This window comes from Phymastichus coffea, unplaced genomic scaffold (assembly GCF_024137745.1).
Source record: "Phymastichus coffea isolate CEN01 unplaced genomic scaffold, Cenicafe_Pcof_1.1 PCOF00002, whole genome shotgun sequence".
Classification (NCBI taxonomy): Eukaryota; Metazoa; Arthropoda; class Insecta; order Hymenoptera; family Eulophidae; genus Phymastichus; species Phymastichus coffea.
Window position 1 is genome coordinate 7584856 of NW_026706813.1, and position 25512 is coordinate 7610367.

Below are 25512 nucleotides of genomic sequence, written 5' to 3' on the forward strand. Positions count from 1 at the left end.
CTACGTGGCCGGCGACCTGGCAGAAAAGGCTGTCGGGTTCTGCCTCGATGACGGCTTCTTGCAAGGCAACTGCTGCGTCGCCGGCAGAGGAAGTCCCGTCCGGCCGATCTGCTGAGGAATGCTGACTTCTTCCGAACAAAGGGCAGGCAGCGATGGTCACCAACTAACTCTCGTACGACTGATTGCTGTCGCGCGCGTCGCGTCACTCTCTCGCGAGTGCATGAGAGCCGGCTTCTCACGCTTTCTCCCACCACTCGCCTAATCGGCGGCACGCGGCAATGCCCGTCGCGACAAGTGCCGCGTGCCAAGCCCAATACTCAAACTATTGCTTTTCTCTCTCTCTCTCTCTCTCTCTCGCACTCTCAATACTCGAGCGCGTCGTCGCGTCCACGGCTTCTCCTTCCACTCTCGTGCGTTGCTGAAAAATAAAAGGGCAGGCATCAGGCACGTGATAACAACGTGCGCTTGATGCCGGCCGTGCGCCTTTGCCTAGGAAGGAGAGGGAGGCAAGCACACGGTGCAGGCCATGACGGGCCTACACCGTCACAAGTCGGTACGCTAAAAAGATGAGAAACCACAAAAAAAAGAATTTTTTCCACCCATTCAATAATACTACATAACAAGTATCGTAAATTACATAAAAAAAAAAATCTTTTTTTTTTCGACCTTGAAAAATAATTTTATCAATAAATAAATAAAATAGCAACAAATGTGAAGTCAGAAATTTTTTTTAATTCACATACAGCAATAACTACGTATTATAAATTTACTTCAGATGTTAAGTTGGAAATGATTACTTGTTTCATAGAGAATATGTACTATCTAACACGCTGATTAATACTAGCAGTATTTACAAACAAAGTGATATCCCTACTTTCATCAAATCAAACATACTTCTACAAATATTTCTGTACTTCTGATCACAAGCTTATCAGTCAGTAGCGAACAGTTACAGTATGAGTAACTATTTGTGTAGTGTCTATGTATTGTGACCATGGCAAAATCGAGGAATTTAACTGTGCGTGAACGTAATAGAATTATTGCACTATACGAACTCAATATGAGTCACCATGCAATTTCAAAAAAGTTGAACATAGACAGGCGTACAGTGGCATATAACATCAAAAAATTCCATGAAACAGGTACTGTACAAAATCGACGCTCACAGCGAAGAAGGAAAACTACTGTTAAAGAAGATAACTATATTTGCCAAAAAAGTGTACGTAATCGAAAGTTAACAGCTCCTCAAATAACTGCTCATGTTAACGAACATTTAGAGAAATCCGTGAGTGTAAGCACCGTACAAAGACGTTTAAGAGAAAAAGGACTGTTTGGTCGAGTTGCCGTTAAAAAACCTTTACTGCGATGTGTGAATAAAAGGAAACGTCTACAGTGGGCAAGAGTACACAGAAACTGGACGATCGCCGATTGGAAAAAAGTTCTTTGGTCCGATGAATCGAAGTTTGAAATTTTTGGGAATAAAAGGAGAGTCTACGTAAGAAGGAGAGCTCATGAGAAATACAATAACGATTGTTTAATTCCAAGTGTTAAGCATGGTGGCGGCTCGGTCATGGTATGGGGATGTTTTGCTGGTTCAAAAGTAGGCGATATCGTTAAAATTGATGGAATTTTGAACAAAGAAGGTTACAAAAAAATTCTCCAATACCGTGCAGTAAAAGCAGGTTTGCGATTAGTTGGACAACCTTTTGAATTCCAACACGATAACGACCCTAAGCATACATCAACGATATGCAAAAATTATTTATCTAATTTAGAAAAACAAAAGAAGCTAAAAGTTATGCAGTGGCCACCTCAGTCGCCTGATTTGAACCCCATTGAATTACTATGGGAAGAACTCGATCGAGCCGTGAGAAAAAATAGCCCAAGTTCTGCCACTAATTTATGGGAAGTATTGAAAAGAGAGTGGGTAAACATCAAACAGGAGACTTTAGATAAGCTGGTTGCCAGAATGCCAAGAATTTGTAAAGCAGTGATTAAGCACAAAGGAGGACATTTTGATGAAAAAAAGTTTAATTTATTCTGATTATTGTATGGATATGTATGTATTGTAACGGGGTAAGACCGTTTAATTATTATATTCGCGCGATTACATTAAAAGGATACGCGAAATTGTCAATGCTCACTACTATTCCGGGAGAGCACGAGAAAGTATGCGTCAGTCAACCGATAATCATTGATAACCTATACTAAATTGAGTGGAAGCTATGTGAGATGAGAGAATCAATGAAAACACTTGTTAGTAATGTAAATCGGATCTTTTATTATCCCTCAAAATTCACAAAAGGTCGGCCCGCGCATTTGTTTACATGCACGCTCGCTCGTCGACAACACGCTTTGCCGGTACGCTCGCTGCTCTTTGTTATTAGAGCCGTTACATGCACGCATCGAATGTTAGAATCAAATTATTATTCGTATAATCGCGATCGCGAAATTAAGCTGGCCAGCTTACCTTATAATTGCAGGCGATCGGAGAACAACACGAATACCTCGCACAGCACGGAACAGTTGTTTGTCGTTTTTATTGTTCGCGGGTCGCGAATGCGCGTACACACTGGTTTCGCCCTCGACGGCGAAACCTCACACACTCTCTCTCTCTCTCGTTCTGGCCTCTGGCTCGTAGTTGGATGGCTCCTTGGCGGCTGCAATCCCGGATCACTAATTACTGCTAATTTTCGAAGCGTGTAGATGTCAAGGGCACGTGAATTGATGGAAACGATAGCGTAAGCGGACGGACACTATGATGGTCGATGCTTCACTGGTTCAAATTCGTTCGCGCGCGTTCCGTCTGCTCGCGTGCCGAATTCCTTCGTTACCTATTCTATCCCCCCCGGCAGGTGCTGCCCTCACAGGCAGCAATTAAGCTAAATGGTCAGCGCTAATTTGACGTTTACCGTCACAGCCCCCTTCCAGTCTGGAGCTATAGGGTCCTCGACGATAATTCCATTAGCGCTGCCTTTTCCGAGGAGGAGAAGAGGAAGGATAATAAAGGGTTGTAGTCCAAGTGATGTTAAACTTATAATTTATTGGGCGGCAGGGCGACATGTCGGTGGCCCTGCCCACGGGGGCAGGGCATCATCACCCGGCTGGTCTCGGTGGTAACTCCTGGCCCTGGTCGTCCAACGGGGGTCGGCCGCGTGCCTCCCACCCCAGCCTCTCTTGGACCAGGTCGGCGTGTTGTCGCACGCATGGGCAGCGGTCCGTGCGGGTCACCCCGGGGTAGTGGCATACGTTGCACCCTTCCCACTGAGCGCGGGAAAGGGTGCCCCGTGGGAGCCCTCGCTCTCTGGGGGTCAGAGGCAACCCGTTCCTACGGTTCGGGGCGGACCACAATGGTCTTTCGACCGTGGAGTCCGCACCCGCGGGGCCTAAAACCACATTAATGTGGATGGGCCCCGTTGCTTGACCGCCCTGGCTCCCGTCCACATTTACCACCAGGTTTACCCCGCACTTTTGCGGACCCTGGTGCGAAGTACTCCCCGACCTGGTTCCCGGAGCCGTTGTCCTGGCTCCGATGATCGGAGACTGGGGGAGGCTGGTGGTATTGCCACTCGCCGGGCCCTCGATGGCCTGGCGGAGGCGCTGCTGGACCTCCCTTAGGGCCGACGCGAACTGGCGACGGCGGGACACCACTTTCTCCCAATGATCAAGGTCATCCGGGTGGTGTCCCGCGGCTGTGTACGCATCGTACTCGGCGTACACAGCCCGTTGGAGGGCGTTGAGGATCGTCCAGCCTCGCTCGACCTCCCTCAACCCCTCGACTATTTCCTCCCAGGTCCTTTTGCCAGAGGGTGGTGTCTGGCTCGGGAACCTGGGGGGCCAGGTCGCGTCGGGGGCACCCTCTTCTGTTTGGGTGCCCACTGATGCTGTCGGGGCCCTCATGGGGATGGGTCCCGTTGGGGGTCCAGACGGTGGCGCGACGACGCCGCGCCACCTGCCGGGTGTTGTTGTCGGCGTCGTGGAGGTTTCCTCCATCGGGAGCTCTTCTATGAGCACGGATGACGAGCTCTCGTGAGCTCGCACCCGTGCTCGCTCCTCTTCCTCCTTCTTCTCGGCGAGCAGGTGGAGTGCGGCATGAACCACCCCCTCGACGGCGGGACCTAAGTCCAAGCCGATGAGGGCGGCTGCCGCTTGCTCGAACTGTTCGAGTGTAATCTGCATCCTGTAAATGTCCAGCGAGTTAGTATCCTGAAATAACTTTGGATATCGAAGGTGGGCGCCTGTTTGGCTGCCCAGGGCCTTCGTCGCCGGAGTCGAAGGTGGGGTCCTTGGCGTCGGTCTCCCAGGGTTCGTTGGGTTAGTAGGAGGGATATCTAGCGGGACTCGGCTGGGGGGATTACGGCGAGTACGGCGAGGTGAGTTCGGAATTGTCGCGTCGTCATTTCGGAGTGTATTATCTGAAGTGTCGGCGCTCCTGTTTCCGTGTACCGATGTATCGCTCGCGTTAGGCGGGACGTTCATCGCCTCGGTTCCCTCGGCGGTAGCGGTCTCGTCGTCGTCTCGTGTTCGGGTCCCATTTTCCGGTATATCGTCATCTCGTCTATAATAGGGTTTAAGGTCCTTCGCATGTATTAGCTCCGTGACCTCCTCCTGTTGGTTGGCGAGGCGATATGAGTTGGCACCGAGTACCTTCGTGACGATAAAGGGGCCGATGAATTTGGGTGCTAGTTTCGCGGAAACGCCCTGCGCCGCGCAGGACAGTACGCGATTCTTTTTCCACACCCAATCACCTTCTTTAAACCTGTGGTCCCTGTGTTTGGCGTTGTAGTACTTAGACTGCCTCAGGGACTCATCCGAGGCGCTCTCGTGAGCTTGCTGAACGGCGGAACGGCTATTCTGCATGTGCTCGTTCCATTGTCTGATTCGAAGTAAACTCTCCTCTTGCTCGGCGAGCTCGTCCATCCGTTTCCGGAGAGTATTCGGGGCTCCCGGTTGCCTGCCGTAATTGAGCATGGCCGGACTAACCCCGGTGGAACTATGGATGGCCGTATTCAACGCGAACATGAGTTCGGGTAGCGCTCGGTCCCATTCCCTATGATTCCCCTGCAGATACGACGTTATCATCGTCTTCAAGGTACGGTTAACCCTTTCCGTAGGGTTAGCCTGCGGGGTATAGGTTGGGGTGAAGGTCCGTTTTATCCCCTGATCTCTCAGGTACCCATCCACCAACTGATTACGGAACTCGGTGCCGTTGTCGGACAAGAAGATCTTCGGCGTGCCGAAACGTAGGATTATTCGTTCCCTAAGTTACTTCACGATCGTCTTGCCGTTAGCACTACGTATGGGTATACATTCGATCCATCGTGTGAATACGTCGATGAATACCAGGACGTATTCGTGCCCTCGTGGGCTCTTCGGAAAGGGTCCGGCGATGTCGCCCGCGACCACTTGCCAAGGCATAGACCATGTTCGGTCCTGCATGAGCCCGCGCGGTGGTCGCTGCTCGACCTTGCACTGTTGGCAGACTTGGCACTTTCGGACGTATCCCTTCACATCCGTGTACATTCTCGGCCAGTAATAGGACTGGGCGACGCGGGCGAAGGTCTTCTCGCGTCCTAAGTGTCCTGCCGTCTCTAGGTCATGATTTTCGAACAGCACCGCTTTGCGTTCTTCCGGGGGCACGACGAGTTTCCATTCGTCGCCATATCCGTCTCCTCCTTGATGATCGTAATTCGGCTTTCGGTGATACATCACCCGGCCGACAACTTTCCAATTCGGGTATTGTTCTGGTTGGCTCTCGACGCGTCGGAATTGATCCGTGTACCAGGCGCTGTCCCTTGGCTTCGGCTGGTTCATCGAGCCAACCTCTGCCCTCGTGGGCTCGAAAGCGCGTGATAAGGCGTCGGGCAATACATTGTCCGCCCCCTTTCGATATTCGATCTCGAAAGTATGGCCTTGAAGTTGTAAGGCCCATCGGGCGAGACGTCCGATTGGATTCTTCAGGTTGTATAGCCATTTCAGGCTATTGTGATCAGTTACCACCCTGAACGGGTAGGCTTCTATGTATGGGCGAAATTTTTGGATGGCCCACACGACCGCCAAGCATTCGCGCTCCGTAGCTGAGTAGTTTTGCTCAGCCGGATTAAGGACTCTGCTAGCGTACTCTATGATTCGGTCGCCGTCTCCTGTATTTATTAATTGAACGTTTAATATTGTTACTTGATATTGAAGCATTATGAAATGTATTTACGTATTCCAACATTATTAAGATTGAAAGAAATTAAGACGCGTTAATCCAATTATATCGGTGCTATTTTGATAATTGAAGTATTTAGTCTATGTAAATATTATTATGTGAATTTATAATACGTAGTTATTGCTTTGTGTACATTAAAAATATTTTCTGACTTCACATTTGTTGCTATTTCATTTATTTATTGATAAAATTATTTTTCAAGGTCGAAAAAAAAAGATTTTTTTTTTTATGTAATTTACGATACTTGTTATGTAGTATTATTGAATGGGTGGAAAAAAATTTTTTTTTGTGGTTTCTCATCTTTTTAGCGTACCGACTGTGAGAAAAAAAAATTGAAAAAAACCGAAAAAAAACATTTTTCGAAAAACCGAAAAAAAAATTATTGCAGTATTCTACGTGAAAAAACAAACATTTTTTCTCCGATAAATTTTTTTCGATTGTTACAATTTGACGGAGATAAAAAATGTTGAAAAAAACTGTCACTTCCAGGAAAAAATGCCCGTGCGCGCGTCATATTTGACGAAAATAAATTTTTGATGAGTGATTCAGATAGGGCTTGGTAATAGCTAAAAAATGGTGTACTTCAAATTTTCGTACGATTTTTTTTCCAAAATTGGCTAATTATCAAAAATAATAAAAAAATTTCAGAATTTTCAATTTTGCATAATTGTTGCAAAATTTAAAAAAACAATCGATGGCAACCGTGAGTCATATCATTTGAAAGCTCTCTGAAAGACCTTTCAAACGCACCCACGCGCGTCTCTGTACGTTAATTTCTACCAGAGATATAAAACTTTGAAGTTAGACTGATTTTACCCGTGGGGGGGTAAAAGTGCGTGAGCGGCACTGTATATGGAGTAGTGGCAAATTCAAACAATTTGACCTTGAACAGCTGCCCTTGAAATGATCTTGAAAATAAGCTTTTAGTCAACGTTCAAACTGAGAACTCAGTATTCCTCTGATAAAAACAACCGAAGAATGATTATAAGCTTTTTTAGTACATTATTTTGAGTCTCAGCCACGTAAAACTGTATTTTTTGACTATTATTTTAAGGTTGTGGACGAAAGGTGGCCCCATAGGCCAAAACTAATGATGTGTTCGTGTTTAGTGGGAAAAAATACATATAAATAACCTTTGTCACTAATTTTTCCTGTGCCCTTACAAGTTTTAAAAACATTTAACTGTTATTCCTTAGTGATATCGATATATTATTGACACTGTACTAGCCCACCATTTTGAATTTTTTGAAAAAATCACTCCCTAATAAAAAATAGATATTTTAAGCCAGGACATGAATTTTTTAGAGCCTTTGATTTTTGAATAGAAATGATAGACCTTTCTAACAAAGAATGCACCATATGTACATATATATATATTCATACATACACACACATATATATATGAGCGTTAATGATGATCAAGTCGAACAATATAGTGGGTCGGAAGGCTAGACATTGAACAAACAAAAGATCTGCTATTATTGCATTACGGCAACATAGACTTTCATAACTAGCTATTTGTGATGTTTTAAGTGTTTCTTACTAATACAATCTATGCAATAGTAAAAACTTTAAGCGAGGACTTGGTGTGCGCAGTCATAGTCGCATAGACCGTCCTAGTAAGATAACCGCATAGCAAGATAAATATATTATTCTGCAAAGTAACTTAGATCGTTTGGAAATGATGCAAAAAATACGTAATGAATGCGTGATGGTAAGGGAATTATTTCATGTTATGCAGGGTCCAGGGATCTTGAATTAAAGTACTTGGGATTTAGCGGGCTGAAGTTATTGCCTAGCAGGGTACAGGATTCTTTGTGCTCACACTCATCTGTGCGTGGTAGCTTGCTCACATATTGTTATTTGCATCAACGATGTCGAATATTAGATAGACGGAAATTAATTTCTTTTGGCGACCGATTTCTTTGTTTTGCAAGCATCGCATCTGATAGTAGTTCGAATTCGTTTCTTTTCCTCTCTTACTAGTTGCCATAAACATGTGCACCGGCTTTTTGACATTTTCGTATATATTTTCGAGCATCCAAATCTCTCTATCAAATAATATTTTTTGTCGTCAGATAAATAGAATACATCGACACCTTTTTTATCTTACATCGAGTCACGCTTTATATTCGTCTAGTCATCTGACTACTACTCTCCATTCACAGTATGAAATGTAATTGAATATTGATTCATCTTTTTACTCTGTTTCGTGCTTTCGCGTTTGTTTTCAAACGCATGTGCTCGAACAAACTTTAACCGTATTAAATATATTATTCATTTAACTCACCGTTACAATATGTTCGTAAGTTTATAGCATGATGTTGGGGAGCTTGCTGATGTCTCGCTAAATAAGAATTATAAATGTCATCCAAATATTAAATTACAATAGTATGTATGGCATGCAGAATCTATTATATACTAGAGAAATTGTTAAAAAATATAATAAGAGAACTTCTATTTTATAAGTAAACAATTTTTTCATTATGTGCTACGAACATCCTAATATAATTTTGTCAATAGGTTTGTTATATGGATTTTTAAGTGAAACAGTGTAACATTTTATAGCATAACTCAAAAAAAAACAATCAAGAATAAATTAAAAGATAATAAATAATAGAATGCAAAAAACAGAAAATGGTTATAATAAAATAATGTACGAAGATAATACCGAAATGAAATCGCTTGTGACGGGGCCCTGGCTAGAAAAGCCGACCCTGTCTGGCTCTCTCTCTCTCTCTCTCTCTCTCGCAGCCTCGCTCCTTCTCTGTTACCCTGGAGAGCGTTTGGAAATTACGAACCGATACCGATGCTCGCACCGCTTTATTTCAGGGCCATTACCTGAGCAGGGCATCGTAATTGGGAGCCAATTAGGAGCGAGAGCAGCTGCGGCAAGAAGAAGAGAGAGAGATTGACGCGTTGCGACTAGAGAGTAATCGAGCGCAAGCGACCCGCGGCGATCCGATCGCGAGAGCGAAGCCATCGGCGTTGCTCAAACCGGCGCGCGAACGGTTGGGAAGAGAGTTCGAGCCGAGATCTTGAGATAGAAGGATCGATTTGACGGCCAAGCATGCGCACGCGAGAGAAAACCGAATAGTCAAGCTGAAACAAAGGAGCTAGACGACACCGAGCAGAGTACAGACCCGAGAGGATTTCCATCGACACCTGAGGCATCGTGGAATCCATTCGATCTTCCGCGAGCACGGCAAAATCGTCGAAGAAAACGAGTCCCTCTCAAATTATTGGCCGCATGAGCGCAGGCACGCGGCTGCAGAGGATGACTTAAAAGTTAAGGAATAAATATTGTTAACGGTTATCGTGAGTGATCATTGTGTGCGCCCGTCACTCTCTTCCTCTGAATCCAAAGTCCAAAACGCCAATTTAGTGACGAGGCCCATCATCACCGTTCAGAGAAGCGAAAGAGTCTCTCTTACCTTCCCTTTTTTAAATAATTTGTGATACGGCGCTTGGGCACGGGCCCTTGCATGGCTCGTGGGAATTCTATTTCCCCAAAACGCGTTAAACTTAAAGAATAGTGTCACACGCTTAAAATATATAATATAATTCACTTAAATAACTATTAAAAGAGGCTCAAGATAAAAATGAAATATCAAATTAGTTACTTGTTAGAAAACACAGAGAGAAAAACACAGGAAAATTAGAATATAGGTTTCTTTATTAACTAGTATACAAAGAGCTGTTGAACACTCTACGTCTATGGTAAAGTGGAGCGGTAACAGCAAGCAGGCAGCGCTAAACCTAGTATAAAACATACTCTCATACATATACGAGGTGTGTTCAAAAAGTAAGGTGACTTTGTATTTTTAAGAAAAAATATTTATTTATTTATCAATATTTATGTTGTCCCCTTCAAAGTAATCCCCCTCAGATACAATACACTTATGCCAACGATTTTTCTAATCCTCAAAGCACTTTTCATAAGCACTTTTCGGTATAGCCTTGAGCTCTTCCAGCAATGCAGTCTTTATCTCTTCAATCGTTGCAAATCTCCGTCCTTTCATAGGTCTCTTTAGTTTTGGGAACAAGAAAAAGTCACATGGGGCCAAATCCGGTGAATATGGTGGCTGAGGTATGATTGTGATGTTGTTTTTGGCCAAAAAATCTCTCACAAGCAAAGATGAGTGAGCAGGGGCATTATCGTGATGCAAAAGCCATAAATTGTTTTTCCACAATTCTGGGCGTTTTCTTCGTATTCCTTCTCGCAAACGGCGCATAACTTCAAGATAATACTGTTTATTGACCGTACGTCCATATCGTAAGAACTCCTGATGCACCACGCCATGGTAATCGAAGAAAACAGTGAGCAAAACTTTGACATTTGATTGAACTTGGCGTGCTTTTTTCGGTCTTGGCTCATCTGGGCTCTTCCATTGGGATGATTGGACTTTGGTTTCGATATCATAACCATATACCCATGATTCGTCACTAGTTATGACCCTTTTGAGTAAATCTGGGTCGTCGTTGACGTCATTCAACAGTTCTTGAGCGATGCTCATGTGACGGTTCTTTTGGTCAAAATTTAGCAATTTCGGAACAAACTTCGTTGACACACGTCTCATGCCCAAAACGTTAGAAAAAATTTCATGGCACGAGCCAAGCGATATACCAACATCCTCAGCAACTTCTCTGATAGTGATTCGACGATTTTCCAGAACAATTTTCTTCACTGCTTGAACGTTTTCATCAGTTGTTGACGTGCTTGGGCATCCAGAGCGAGGCTCGTCATTGGCATCTTCCCGGCCATCTTGGAAGAGTTTGTACCACTTGTAAACATTTTTTTTACTCAGAACAGTTTCACCGTATGTCACCGTCAACATTTCAAGTGTTTCGGAGGACTTTATTTTATTTTTTACACGAAATTTGATGCAAATCCTTTGATCCATATTTTTCGATAGCAAGAAATCGCCGAGCACGCAAAACACTTATAACCTTTACGCCTCTCACAACCAAACAAAAAATGCTATACACTTGAAACTTGGTACAGATGTTCGGGAAGAGTGTACCAACATAACAAAACAAAAACTTCGATAATCGAAAGTACGTTGCCCGTGAAATTTGAAAAGTCACCTTACTTTTTGAACACACCTCGTATAAGGTGTACGCTAATACTCGTATATAAAATCAAAGGAAGCCTATATTTATATTACTAAAAAAGAATGACAAATAATTATACCATCAACGATTTCAAACAAGGTCGATTTGCAGAAATAATTACAAAACAAGAACTAAAAACAAACGAGTACCAAAACTAATGGTAAAAAAGACAAATATTAATGATAATATAAATGTAATAAATGGATGGTAGAAAAAAAAAATAGTAATGATAATATAAATGTAATAAATGTAGTAAGAGAAAAGACAAAATAATTTTAAAAAATTATGACAATTAAAAATAATAACACTGCAATAATTATGGGAATGAATTAAAAAAGTGTTAATACAATAGAAAAAACATTGTGCAAGAAATTAATAATTATTGCAAAAATATAAAGAATGAATAAATAAGAAACAAACCACAAAACTAGTCAACATTGAAAAATTTCTAACTATTTAATATTTCCAACTGATAGAGTTGAAACAGGAAATCTCTCAATGAAATTTTAATGAAATATACGATAATTATAAAATAGTACACCTATATTCAAGAAGTACAAAGTTGTATTTAAGAGGCAGTCTTGAAATAGTGTCAAAATCCACACCATCCCTCCCGGAAGACGATTTGCTGTTGTTGCTTTTGAGAGCTACATTAAACTCCGTGAAGTTAAAGGAAGCACTGAGAAATTCATTTTCATCGCAAACGGGCAAATCATTGGGATAAATGTACCAAGTATACCAAGGGCTAATTTGGGCAAGCGTGAGAACAATTTTAGATTTAATATGAATATTTTTTAGATAAATGGTTAAGTTCAACTTTGGTCTATATATTTTTTAGAACTAATATTACTCTCAAAACTGATTTTGCTGATAAAATCTCTATATTAGGATCTTTTTTAAAATAATTTAGTTACATGTGCGGAATATTTTTTATAAGAAACAAAGTCATCAAGTGTCTTATTAAAGCATCAAGGTTTGAAAGCGACTGTTATAATTCTTTTTAACTCGTCGCATTCTGCATCCCACCATTTGACCACCTTGCGATGGAATTGATTACCATCTTTTTCATAAGTGAGTTGTTTACAGTAACCTTAGTTACAATTTTGATAAAGATATTGTATTTTACATTGGTTGGAGAGATGAAATATTCAGAGATGAGGAGTCTGTCGAAACTATCTTTGAGGCTATTGCAAATTTAAGCCCAGTTTATTCTAACTGATTTTATGTTAAAAGATATTTTACGATAAATATTTTGCGTTCTAAGGGTATTTATGAAGATGGGAAAATCATTCAAGTCCTAAGTACCTTTAACAAGTTCAAAATCGACTTTCTTTAATTATAACTATTCGTCATATTTAAGATTAGATTGGCGTTGAGATGAATGCTTAAAAGGCTTCTCAGATTTGGAATTATTAGTGTTGGCAACTTCACTATTAGGAGAATCTCAAAAAGAAACATTAATTTTTTGCTGTGAGTTAGTAGATGAAGATGATGTAGAAGAAGGAAGGGTTCTTTTCTGAGCCGATGTCGGAGTTATAAGCAGAGATTCATTTAAAGCTTAAGAGTTTGCTGTCAGTAGGAGATCCAGCTTGAGTGGTTGGCTGTGTTGAGAAAGAAAGTAAAATCGGACAAAGTGTAGCAGTGTGGCCACGTTGTTTGCATACAAAGCAGCGTATTGAATCAGTACTAAAACAAATCTAGTATGTAGTTTTCTTGTAGACTATTTGAATATAGTCAGGAAGTAGCTTTTCATCTTATTATTTATACAGACTTGCCTCGGCAAAGACAGAATGTGCGATTTTCTAATTTAATGTGTGGTTTATTTAATCCTACCCTTATATAGCTAATGCCTGAAACAGGGTAGATTCCTCTTTTTATTAGAGTTTGGATTAAAGAGTAATGTGAAGTAACATGGTATCCATTAAATATTACAACTCGTTTATTTTTTTCATTGAGAGGCTTGATCTCGAGCTCCGTACCATTAATAGAAAAAATGTTATCCGATAAATTTTCTACTAAGTTAGCGTGACTTAGAAATACATATACTCTATTGCCAGAAATCTTTAAAATAAATTTGATATTATTAAGTTCAGTAAGACTTTTAAGACCGCCAGAGTAATCGTCGACAAAAAAGATTTAATATTTGACAACAAACTCAAATGAAGCCAAATAAAGTCAAATAAAGTCAATAAAGTAATAATAAAGTAATAAGGCACCTTCAATAAAGTTGCCCCCCCCCCCCTTTCTCGGCAAGGCACGGTGACCAACGTTAGGCGTATTTAAGAATGCGTCTAATGAATGGTCTCTGTTTCAGCTGACGGAGATTTCCGAGCGGGGCCGAACAGGCCCGAAGCTGTTACGCTGACGAGAGTATAGAAATGTTAGAGAGAGAGAGAGAGAGAGAAATAGTCGGGGGCGTGCGTGCCCTATGCAAGATTAGGCAGGCGCGCGTTTCGAACCAATTAGCGCATTGGTCGCGCGCCGCCTAATAAGTAGGTCAAGTGGGGAGAGAAAACGAACGACAAAGAAGCTGTAGATAGCGAGGAAAAACGAGCGACACAGACGGCAGTAAGTCGAGGGCAAAGTCAGAAGGTTTTCCGAGTCGATCGAAGCAAGACGGTAGACGGCCAGTGGTGAAAAAGTCAAAAGTGCAGCCGAGGACAAAGGGCCGAGAACAAAACCGAGAGGAGAAAACGACTTATTCCTGCATCTGCTCGGGACGCTACTTAGAAGGTCAGGAGTTGCCCATCGACGACCTGCAACATCGTGCGCAGGGCGCAGCCAGGACTCCCGTTCCAGCATCAAAGGTCAAGTTCGCAATTTAATTTCTCTTTTTCTCTCTCTCTTTAACGACGGCACTGTGCGTAAATTTAAATATTAGGTAGACAGCAAGGCGTGCACACACCGGCTGCCTGCCCTAATTACGGTCGGGTAATAAATCGCTCGAAGAGAAATCGTCCAGGCGATCCCTCGCCGGGCGACTTGCTCTTTTAGCTATGTAGCCTAAGTCGGTTCATCGTCAAGGCGATCATCTGCCGGGCGAAGCGCGTTGTTTTGTATAGATTAGTAAGCGCGATTAGTTAGTTAATTTGTTCTCATTTGTAATAGGTGTTAAGAATGTCATTGTGTTTATCAGATTAAAAGTTTGTGTAATGCGCCTTATTTTTATGCGATTTGTTAATGTGCGGTATTGCCAAGTTTGAGTGTAATTTAACTCTGATTTGATTTAATTAGATTTGTTAAAATGCGAATTTGTGTTTTGTGTGTATAATTCATTAACCACTTTCATTTCTTTGTCTATTCCCCTTTCCCGCCTCAATAGCTATGAGCGAGTGCACCTCACTTGTCCACCTTTAAATAATGGTTAACCAACGAGCTTTCGAGAGAATGCCGTTCGGTCTAGTGAATGTCCCTGCAACGTTTATGCGATTTATGGACCCTTATTTTGGCTTGCAGTACTCGCCGAATGTATTTTGGTATATGGATGATTTATTAGTAGTGAGTACGAGTTTCAAGGATCACATGGCTTGGTCAGGTCGAATGTTGCATAGGTTAGTGGAGGTAGACCTAGAGATAAACTTGAAAAAGTTGGACTTCTTTTGCACCGGCGAAAAGCCCGGAGCGTGAAAGACCTATGGAGGAAACCCCAGCGAGAAATCGAGAGCAGGCCGTGTGCACCTGTGCGTACCGGGCGAGCGGGATTTCGTGGGCTTCCATGCCCCAATCCTCGACTCGTACTGTAGCACCGCAGGGACCGCAGCCTTGGATGGATGCGAAGGGTAACAGGTACCTTTCTGCGTGGTTTGGCCCCGGTACCATTCGAGGCGGAGAGGGATGTGGGGCCGTATTTCTGTTTTAATCTCAAAGCCGGTTCTCATCCGCGGTCGCGGTGTCCAGAAGTGGCCAACCCGCGAATATTTTGCCGCAATTGTGGACACTATGATGTGTCTGTGAATAATTGCGAGCGATGTGCAAATGCATTCAGAGCGCACATTATGGCTCGAGTGCAGGCGGCTCGTAGTTCGGGCATTCCGCCAGTACATTTGCCTGGTATACCCGACGCTCTCCAACCTCGAGCGATCTTAGAGTCTCTCTGGCGAACGCGGTACCGGCGACCTCGACTCAAGGGATGGCCGGAACCGACGCAGCGCCTGAAAGGCGAAAGAAGGTGCGTCGGGGAGGTAAAAAGAAGCGGGCTCGGATAGAAGCTGCTCGAGCGTTAGCCGCTCGGCATGAAGAAGTGGCTGAAGGCGACCCTCTTGTGGAGCGGATGAGGATCGATGCTTGAGAAGAGCATTGGGCCTCTAGCTCTAACCACAGGGATGAGGAGGTGGCTTGCCGCCGTACTCCTCCCGTCTTGGAATCACAGGAAATGGTGATCGATCCGCCCTCCGCCGAGTTAACCCCGAGCTCTGGCGACCCGGAAGCAGGGCTCTCCCAGGATCATGTGTAGTTTGACGTTTGTGAGTAAAGTGTAGTTTGCTAGACTTTTATTTATTTTATTGTTTTGATTATTCTCGTGATGTATACATGTAAGGATTGAATGGGGACCGAAGTACGCGTAGCTTTGGCGCGTGCAGATAAGGTGAAAAACCCTTTCGTACCTATTATTCTGTCCTTTTTTTTATGAGCGAACGTTCGTTTTGGGCACTCGCGGAGAGGAGCGAGATGATCGTCAGTCGTTCGTTGGGAGAGATCGATGACTTGGGGTGGGGGGAGGGGCTGTGATGGGGCCCTGGCTAGAATAGCCGGCACTGTCTGGCTCGCTCTCTCTCTCGCAGCCTCGATCCTTCGCTGTTGCCTTGGCGAGCGTTTGAAAATTACGAATCAATATCGATGCTCACACTGCTTTATTTCAGGGCCAAAACCTGAGCCGAGCATCGTCATTGGGAGCCAATTAGAGCGAGAGTGGCTACGGTAAGAAGAAGAGAGAGAGATTGACGCGTCGCGAGTGGAGAGTGAGCGAGCGCGAGTGACCCGCGGTAATCCGCTCACGAGAGCGAAGCCGCCGACGTTGCTCGAGCCGACGCGCGAACGATCCCCTAATTGGATCATTTTGACGGCGTACGTAAGAGATCGCAAATCAGTTAGGTCAAGACAAAGAAAGCAGAGGACGAAGAGCAGATTAAAGCACGGAGAGGATTTTCAACGACCCTTGGAGCATCGAGGAATCCATCCGAGTCTGCCACAAGCCTGCCAGCAGTCTTTGCAGTATTTCTTGCCTGCAGCGGAATTAGCAGCATTTCCTGCCAGCAGCACTAGCAGCAATTCCTGCCAGCAGTACTAGCAGTGATTCCTGCCAGCAGCTTTCACCAGGTCAGGTCGTCTCTCGTTCTCTCTCTTTCTCTCTCTATTCGAGGATGCGCGACGCGTCAGCGAAGTGCTCGCGATCTTCCGCGAGCACGGCGAATTTTACGATCAGAAAACGGGTCCCTCCTTTGTAATCCTCTCAAATTATTGTACCGTGCCTCCGTGCGATTGTCCGCACGAGCGCAGGCACGTGGCCGTTGAGGACGACGCATGAACTCGCGTCGTTGCTCTTTTATTGTTAAACGTAGAGAATAAATATTGTTAACGGTTATCGGGAGTGATTATTGTGTACGCCCGTTATTTCTCTCCTCTCAATCCGAAGCCCAAAACGCCAATTTAGTGACGAGGTCCATCGTCATCGTTCAGAGGAGCGGAAGAGCCTCCCTTACCTTCCCCTTTAAAATAATTTGTGATACGGCACTTGGGTACGGGCCCTCGCATGGATCGTGGGAATTACCGTTCCCCAAAACGCGTTAGATTTTAATCATTAGTGTCACAATGGTGCAAAAGCTAGTTTTTGTTCTTCCACAAATCTGAACGTTTCTGGCAGATTGCTTCGCGCAAATTGCGCATAACTTGCAGGTAATATTCCTTATTGACTGTACTGCTCTGTAGCAAGAACGCACGATTCACCACGCCCCTGTAATCGAAGAAAACTGTGAGCAAAACCTTCATGTTCGACCGAACTTGGCACGCTTTTTTCGGTCTTGGTTTATGCGGCAGCTTCCATTGAGATGATTGAGCTTTAGTTTTCACTTCATAATCATAAACCCATGATTCATCACCAGTTATGATCCTCTGGGGCACATTTGGGTCGTCACAGACCGAGTGCAACATCTCCTGAGCAATGTTAACGCGATGCTGTTTTTGGTCGAAATTGAGCAGTTTTGGCACCAATTTCGCGCCGACCAGATTCATGCCCAAATCATTGGTTAAAATCGAATAGCATGAGCCAATCGATATGTTTAGATCCTCAGAAACTGCTCTAATGGTGATCGACGATTGGCTAATACTATTTTCTTCACTTTGTCAATGTTTTCGTCTGTTGTTGACGTGCTCGGGCGTCCGGCACGTTGTCCGTCGTTCACATCTTCTTGGCCCTCTGAGAACATTTTGTACCACCGATAAATGTTGCTTTGTTCCAAGGTAGCTTCACCATATGCCACAGTCAACATTCGGAATGCGTTCGCGCATTTTATTTTGTTTTTCACACAAAATTTGATAGAGATTCTTTGATAGACAAAAATTGAAGTCGAGCCAAAACACATCCAAGCAAAACAGCTGTCAAAAATTAACTAAACATTCAAAATGGCCGACCTTTTCAGCATAAGTAAGGGACATGAGTACCAACATAACGCTACAAAAAAATCAAAAATCCAATTTTCGTAGACCGCGAAAATTAAAAATTCGCGATACTTTTTGAACAGACCTCGTATGTGTTGGTTTGCTGTAAGTAAGAAGAATCGATGGGTAGTTCTGTAATCTTGTCACCGTTATTCCACGCTATTTCAAGATATGAGTTCTGCAATTACAGCTTAAGAGTACAAGTCTTGGTAGTTGTACAATAAAATTGCACCACTGTATTAAGGTTCACGAAGTACATAAATTATATACATTAGAAGAGAATATTACTGAACAGTATAAGTGGACTATTAGTTAGGTGCGTAAATAAACATGTTTCATTGTTTCGGTGTCTCAGACGCGAATCATATATGTGAACTCTCCATATCATATTTCCTTCCGTTTATTATCTTCAGTTCTACATCCCTTATCCATTTCAGCTTTTCTTTCCCCTTACTATTCGGTTTATTTTTTGCTTTTACCTCATCGGTATTCTTTTCCTATTCCTATACTCTCCCTTCTTTTTCCATCCTTGCATTGAAATCTTCTGCTATTATTACTCTTCTCTCCCGGTTGTCTTCCGCCACTTTTTTTAACAACTTATAGCTTTTTATCTTTCTGTATCTCATATATACCACTGCTATAACCAATTTTATCTTTACCAATTCTACTTTCGTTACAATCATCTCTTCCGTTTTTTCTACTTTCCATTTCAGATTTAAGTTCATTTTTCTGTTTGTAAATGAAAATATGACTCCTATTTCTCTCCCTCTTTCTTCCTCCCTTATCGAGTCTCTCCGTTCTAATTTATAATTTATCCGGTGTCTATCAATTTTTTTCTTCGCTTTTCCTCTTCTCACCTATATTTTCGTCGGATCTACTATTTCATATTCTCATATATATTTTCAGTTCTTTTATTCTAGGCTTTCTAATTCAACTATATTCCAAAATAGTATTCTAGGTCTCTTCTTTTCTTTTCTCTCTTCTCTTTCTCCTTCCCTTCCCTTAATTATTTTTACCTCCGAAAGTTATTTACTCCCCCTATTTATTAGTTTCTTTTCTTTTTTACTCCATCCTTATTTCTTTTTTCTGTTCTCAGTCCATTGTGCCATTACTTTACCTTTCATTCCTTTTTCTTTCAACTCTCTAGCTTTTATCCTTACTTCTTCTTTTATCCTTATTTGTTCCTATGTCTAGTTCTAGTTTATTTATACTTTGTCCTCCCTTACTTTGTATTTTTTTCTTATTATCCCTTCTTTTTGCTCCCAAAAGTGATATTTAATTAATCACGTCTTTTTATTCCTGTTCCTCTTGACTCGTTTCCCTTCTTACTCATTGCTTTGCTAGTCTCCCATCTGTCTTAGATATATTATCTCCTCTTCCATCTCTAATTTCTTTCTCAGCCATTCTTCTGCATTTTATTTCTGTATCTCTAAACGTCATTGTATCTGTAATAACGATGTTATTTTTTCTACTTTCTTTTTCCATTTTTTATGGTGCAAATTCTATTTTTTCGCTTTTTTTTTCTTTTTACGGTCTACCTCAACTTTCTTTTCGCGTCTCTTTTTCCACATTCATCTTTTATAATTCTTCTTTTCTTTTGGATCTTTTCTATTCATTTTTCTTCCACTCTCACTTCTTTTTCTACTTTCTTTCTTAGTTCTCCTATTTTCTTCTTTTTCTGTTTCCACTCTCTTTTCAATTCCTCTCCTGTGTTCTCTTTATTTCTTTTATGTCTTTTTTCCCCTTTTCATCTCTCTATTTTTCTTCTTCTTCCATCTTTTTCATCATGCCTGCCATCGTTCATCTTACCTCTTCTTTTCTCTCTTTTTTCGCATTTCTTAATTCACTTATCACTTCTTTTAGTATTACTTTCGACTATTCCGCTCCTTTTCTTCTTCCTATATCTTATTGTTCTTCTTTCAAACATCTAACCTCCTTCTTTATCTTCTTGTTCTGTTTCTTGTGCGCTACCCTCATTTTCACTTCTGCTTTTCCTTTTCCTGTTCTATTATTTCATCTCTCCACTTTACATATTCTTTATCTATATCTACTCTTTCCTCTTACTTCTCTCCTCTTTTCTTTCTCAGCTATGCTTCTATCTCGCTTTTTTCTGGTTTATTTTATTTCGTTGCATATCTCTTTTCTCAACCTTTTTTTTTATCTTGTCGTTATTCTTCCTGACTCTGCTTTAAACATTCTCTTTTCCTCTTCTCTACATCATCGCCTTTACTTTGCGTCATGTTTCTTTCTCCATATTCGGTTTTATCCCACCTTCCCTGTGCATCCCTGCTTCTGTGCATCTGCCTTAATTTTTTTTCTTCTCTTTGCTAATCTGTCTCTCTCTCTCTCTCTCTCTCTCTCTTTCTCTCTTGATTTCTTATATCATTTTTTTCTTTTCCTATTATTCCTTTCTTTCTTTTTTCTACTTTTTTCCTCTTTTTCCCTCTTTGTCCCGCTTTCTTTTATCACTATCTTTTTCTTTCTTATTCCCTTATTTTTCTCTTTTCACTTTCAAACGCAACTCCATATATCACACATCCGGTCCATTCAGTAACCGCCAAAAAACTCTAATGTTTCAATATATTATTAATAAATGATTTGCTAATGTATAAATATTATTAATATAATATAAAAAATATATATATGGTCATGATTTTTATTCTATGGAGTTTGAAATTTTCGCGTGTCTTCAACAAAAATTCCCACTCTTTTTGAAATACGGCACGCCATCATGGAGACCATATTTACCCCGCACATGAAATCATGCACTATAGTTTTCACTTGTGGGATTATGCGCATGTTGTACTTGCACGTTATATCACTCATGATTCCGTATCTCTGATTTCGTGTCTTCCCTGATCCCGTATCTTTTCTGTTTACCTCCTATTCAATTAATTTGATATAAGATCAAATTAATTGATCTTATATCAAATTAATTGAATAGGAGGTAAACAGAAAATCAAGGAAAACCTATGTAACTATAGATATGTGACGGGTTAGGTGAAGTGATCGTTGAGATCGCTCGCCCTGTTCGCCTCTCTCTCTCTCTCTCTCTCTCTCTCTCTCTCTCTCTCTCTCTCTCTCTCTCTCCCTACGGGGTTATACCCCACGGCTTAATAAAGCTTATTCTATCTATCTATCTCTTTCTCTCTATCTCTTCCGCGTGCCTTCCTCTTCGCCGTTGCCGCATGTGGTTTTATTTCAGGTATAATCTTGATCGGCATCGATAGTCGGAGAAGCTGAAGCGGGAAAAAGGCTATACTTGTAAGTGAGAATATGATAGAAAATAGAAAACTAGTCTCGCATGATGTGATCCGCATATGTGTGCGTACCCGACGACGCTCAGGGTACGTCTTTTGTTCAGGGGTTACGCTCAGGATTTAGCTTTTTGAGACTTGTAGGGAGGGGCGAGAGAGATAACGAAAAAGCGAGAGAATGTAGGCAGTACTGGTCTGATCGCAAAATCTCTGAAGAAATAAAAACAAAAGTGTGAGAGATATATATTTTATCTGTTTACTCATTTATAAAGTTTGATTTGAAAAGAAGTTAACACAAGTAATAAGGCATACATGCCATTTTTAACCTAAAAAGGTAGTTGTAGGGAGATTTAACAACTTTTTCCAAATGTTTAAGGACTGTCTCTTGAAAATTACTTTTCTTTAGATTTTGTCAAACTTTAAAAATAAGTTCCTTTTCTCTACCTATATAGTGAAAAAAACCGATCGTAAGTGACGATATTCCAAAACGAGATATTGATCTTCAAAGTTTACTCTGTGAGTTGGGTCCTTACATATGTCGCGTTAAGGAATCCCCTGTAACCAAATATATATAAAGGATATATTCACGACTACTCTTCTTGCTGGAGGATATTTGCCAAGCTACATCAGATCAAATGCAATTGCGTCTTCATCGCCGTTTATTAGTTGTACTAAATGGTTTCTGGATGAATAGATGAATTCTCTACCTATATAGTGAAAAAACCGATCGTAAGTGACGATATTCCAAAACGAGATATTGATCTTCAAAGTTTACTCTGTGATTTGGGTCCTTACATATGTCGCGTTAAGGAATCCCCTGTAACCAAATATATATATATATATATATATATATAAATAGAGAGAGAGAGAGAGAGAGAGAGAGAGAGAGAGAGAGAGAGAGAGAGAGAGAGTCAGAGAGAGAGAGAGAGTGAGAGAGAGAGAGAGAGAGAGTTTAGGACTGAGTGGCCGTAATTGCGGGCACAAACCTCACTGGCACCCGTGAGTGCTAGTGAGATTTGTCAAAAAGTAGCATTAGAAAAGATCGGGTGTAGGGTACTTGCAGTTTTCGGCATTTGGTGCAAGACAATCATCTGGCAACTGATATCAGAGCCTTTTTCAGATGTACTAACTAGCAACTAAATCGCCCTTCGACGCCATCTATTCCCCACCTTTAAGGACATCAACGTATAGTCTAATGAGTTGATACGATCGCCTGATAAGCTAAAGATTTTGCAATAATTATCGTCCTACAGTCTGTTATCCTGGTGGTAAGAAGAATATGTTGTGCTTCCAGTTTTTTTTCTATATGTCGTAGAATTGAAAATATAATTTGAAGCGCTTGTATGTGTATTTTTCAAATATTGGTGAAGTTATTATATTGTTTTGTTAATTGCTAAATTTACTATGTCTACCAGATTATTTCTCCCTTCTATCTGTGACAAAATTTTCTCTCTCTCTCTCTCTCTCTCTCTCTCTCTCTCTCTCTTGAACATTATTACTGTCTCCAACGATTAGTTAAATTGCATTACAATTCATAATGAGCCCGAGTTAATGGCTAGTTCAGTTTAACATCAATAAATAATGTGATGACACAACTGCATGTGGTTAGTTCAATTCCATGCAGTTTAATTGAGTATGTAAATAATAATTTTGGTTACGCATATGGTATAGAAGAAATTTGTTTAACGTTAACTACAACAGACTCTATTAAACATTTATTCTATTCATGAACTTTTTTGTCAATTCAAAAGTTATATAATAATATCTTTTTCAGATGCGGAAAACTATGAGATCATCATCCGAAACAAGATGTATACATATTAATGGTATCCATGATAGCTCATCGATCACTGTAGATGAAAACACACAAAATCTTAAAATAATCCAATCTCCAGGACAAGCTTGGCCAGGAGACAATGATTTGAAAATAACTAATGCTTATAATCTAGAATCAATCAAATCAAGTTCTGAATCTAAATTATTTTGAGAGAAAATCTAGTCCGCCTGTTATATAATACATAAATAATTTAATTTAGGTGATACATTCAGTGTTATGGTCAATTCCGATTGACATCTTGCTGCTTTTAACAAATCTAAATTTATTGTCTTGGATATTCAATTTTCACTATGAAATGAGATGCAAGACAAAAGCATATTATTTCAGGACAAATGTTGAACTAATGATTTTAGACAGTAGTAATAATTTACAATAATTTATCTGGGAACATTGACAGTTTTGAAAATATATAATTCTCTTCAGTTATACACACATACACACAAACACACGCACGCACACATATATAATTTATATTTCTACTTATGTATGTTTAAATAAATAATAATGTAATTTTTGTGATACAGTAATGTATAACCAGAAAAAAAGCGGTGATCTTTTATAATCGTTGCTCACTGGTATGTCATGGTTAAAAAATTTTATTCAAGAATTATTATTTTTTATTCAAGTTGCATAGGTGAATAAACTACTGTCTCCACCACTTTTCGTTCATTTCCCTTTTTTTTCAAGCGTAGAAGCTATCGCGCTTCTCCGGAATTTTCTCCTCTATTTCCTTTATTTAATTTTGTTAATGTTTGATGTTCTTTATACTTAAACTAGGATAAAAAAAGAAAAAAAATCTATGACGTAATTAGTTTAGAAAAATATGACTGTTACACTTTCCCTCTCTGACTTACATTCTCTCTCTTTCTTTTTCTCTCGGTCTTTTCAGAAAAATGGGAGCCAATATGACATTGACTGCGCATACTGCGAGTCTATCTCGGACCGCTTTAATATTGTCTGTACTGGGTAAATCGGCATTTTATTCCATAATAAAATTCAGTTTTTCTTATTTTATTAATTTTATTATTAATTAATTTTCTACATTGCATAGACTAACAAGGTCGCAGTTTTAGATAATTATAAATAAATTGGATTTTATGAAAAAAAAGTTAGCTTTTCAGGGAGTAAAAAATGAGTTAAAATAATAAGGTAAATTTTTAAATATATGATTTGAAGATATTTTGACGCCACAAGCATTGCATATTCCACATACATACATACATAGGGATTTGCGCATGCGTCGTGGGTGATCTGGGAGTTGTTTGTGCTTCTCGAAGATCCACCAAAGTCGTTCGTTGACCTAGTCGCAACCCCCTAGAGCCCCCTTCTATTAAATAATCATATCAAACTATATAATTATATCAAAAGTTATAAACAATTGAAAATTTTGGATGAAACATTTTCAAAAATTTATATCTCCGCAACCATTTAAGTTATCGAAACAATTTTTTTCAAATTACGCATAACAGAGTGTACTTTGAAAATATTAAGCGTACCATACTTTAATACCAATATTTCCAAAATTTATTAATACTTTTTTTAAGCAATTGGCCATATCTCAAAAAGTGTTATTTTTATATCAAAATACTTTTTTTTGAAGTCCTTGACATTTTTTCTTTTTAAAGAATCCTTTCTTTTAAGAATCCGTTTTAAAATTCATGGAGCGATGAGTCGAGCGTAAATCACAATAGGAAAAGAACGAATTGCTTAGTTAATCACTAGAGAGAAATAACTTAGGTGTAAGCCAAGTTTATTCAATCTTGAGCGCTCACTTTGCAAGGCTAGAAGAGAATACCAGCCTATGCAAAATACAGTGTATTTATATACAAATTTTCTCTCCTATTTTTGCAGGACAGCCCTCTTTATGCTGTTTACGTAAGACTGCACAATAATTTTCTCTTGTTGACAATAGAATTGACATCACTAACGAAAATCTAAATCATGTAAAAAATACAGAAGTTGATATAGATAATTTAAGTATAATTTACACTTATCGCAAAAAATGGAATTAAAAGTTATTAACTAATTGAAGTTAGTTAATAAAATAGCGCAATATTTATAACAAAATAATAAGAAAATTTTACATATATAAATAGCTTATCGCTTATAGAAGTAATTCCAAAAAATAACTACTTAAATTAGTTAATAACATTTGAATAATAATAAATTTTCGTATTTTTGCAAAATCTTATAATGTAAATATAAAATCGGTTAATTAACACTTTCGATTCCTATACAATTATTTGTTTAAATAATATATTAATTGTTTATTTATTGACAACAGTAATAACTAAGGTGTTATCAGTAAAACGAATCCTTACTCATATTTCGCAGATAGTCATTTTTTAATTAAATTTAAATTAAATTTGCACTTTAAAATTTAATATGATTTAGTAGTTAAAAGTAATTAAAATAGTATAATCTTAATCTGTGCC

General features: G+C 40.3%; 1 protein-coding gene across 8 annotated transcripts in view; it reads left to right on the forward strand.

Moving 5' to 3' along the window:
- Positions 1-23725, forward strand: part of LOC131663753 (glutamate [NMDA] receptor subunit 1) — a 1362975-nt gene extending 1339250 nt beyond the window's left edge. For all 8 annotated transcript variants that reach the window (XM_058934360.1, XM_058934403.1, XM_058934412.1 and 5 more), the window contains one exon: positions 23015-23725. In XM_058934360.1, coding sequence (XP_058790343.1) covers positions 23015-23227 — 213 coding nt within the window. In that variant the 3' untranslated portion in view covers positions 23228-23725. The remainder of the gene's footprint in view (positions 1-23014) is intronic.
- The last annotated feature ends 1787 nt before the right edge of the window (positions 23726-25512 follow it).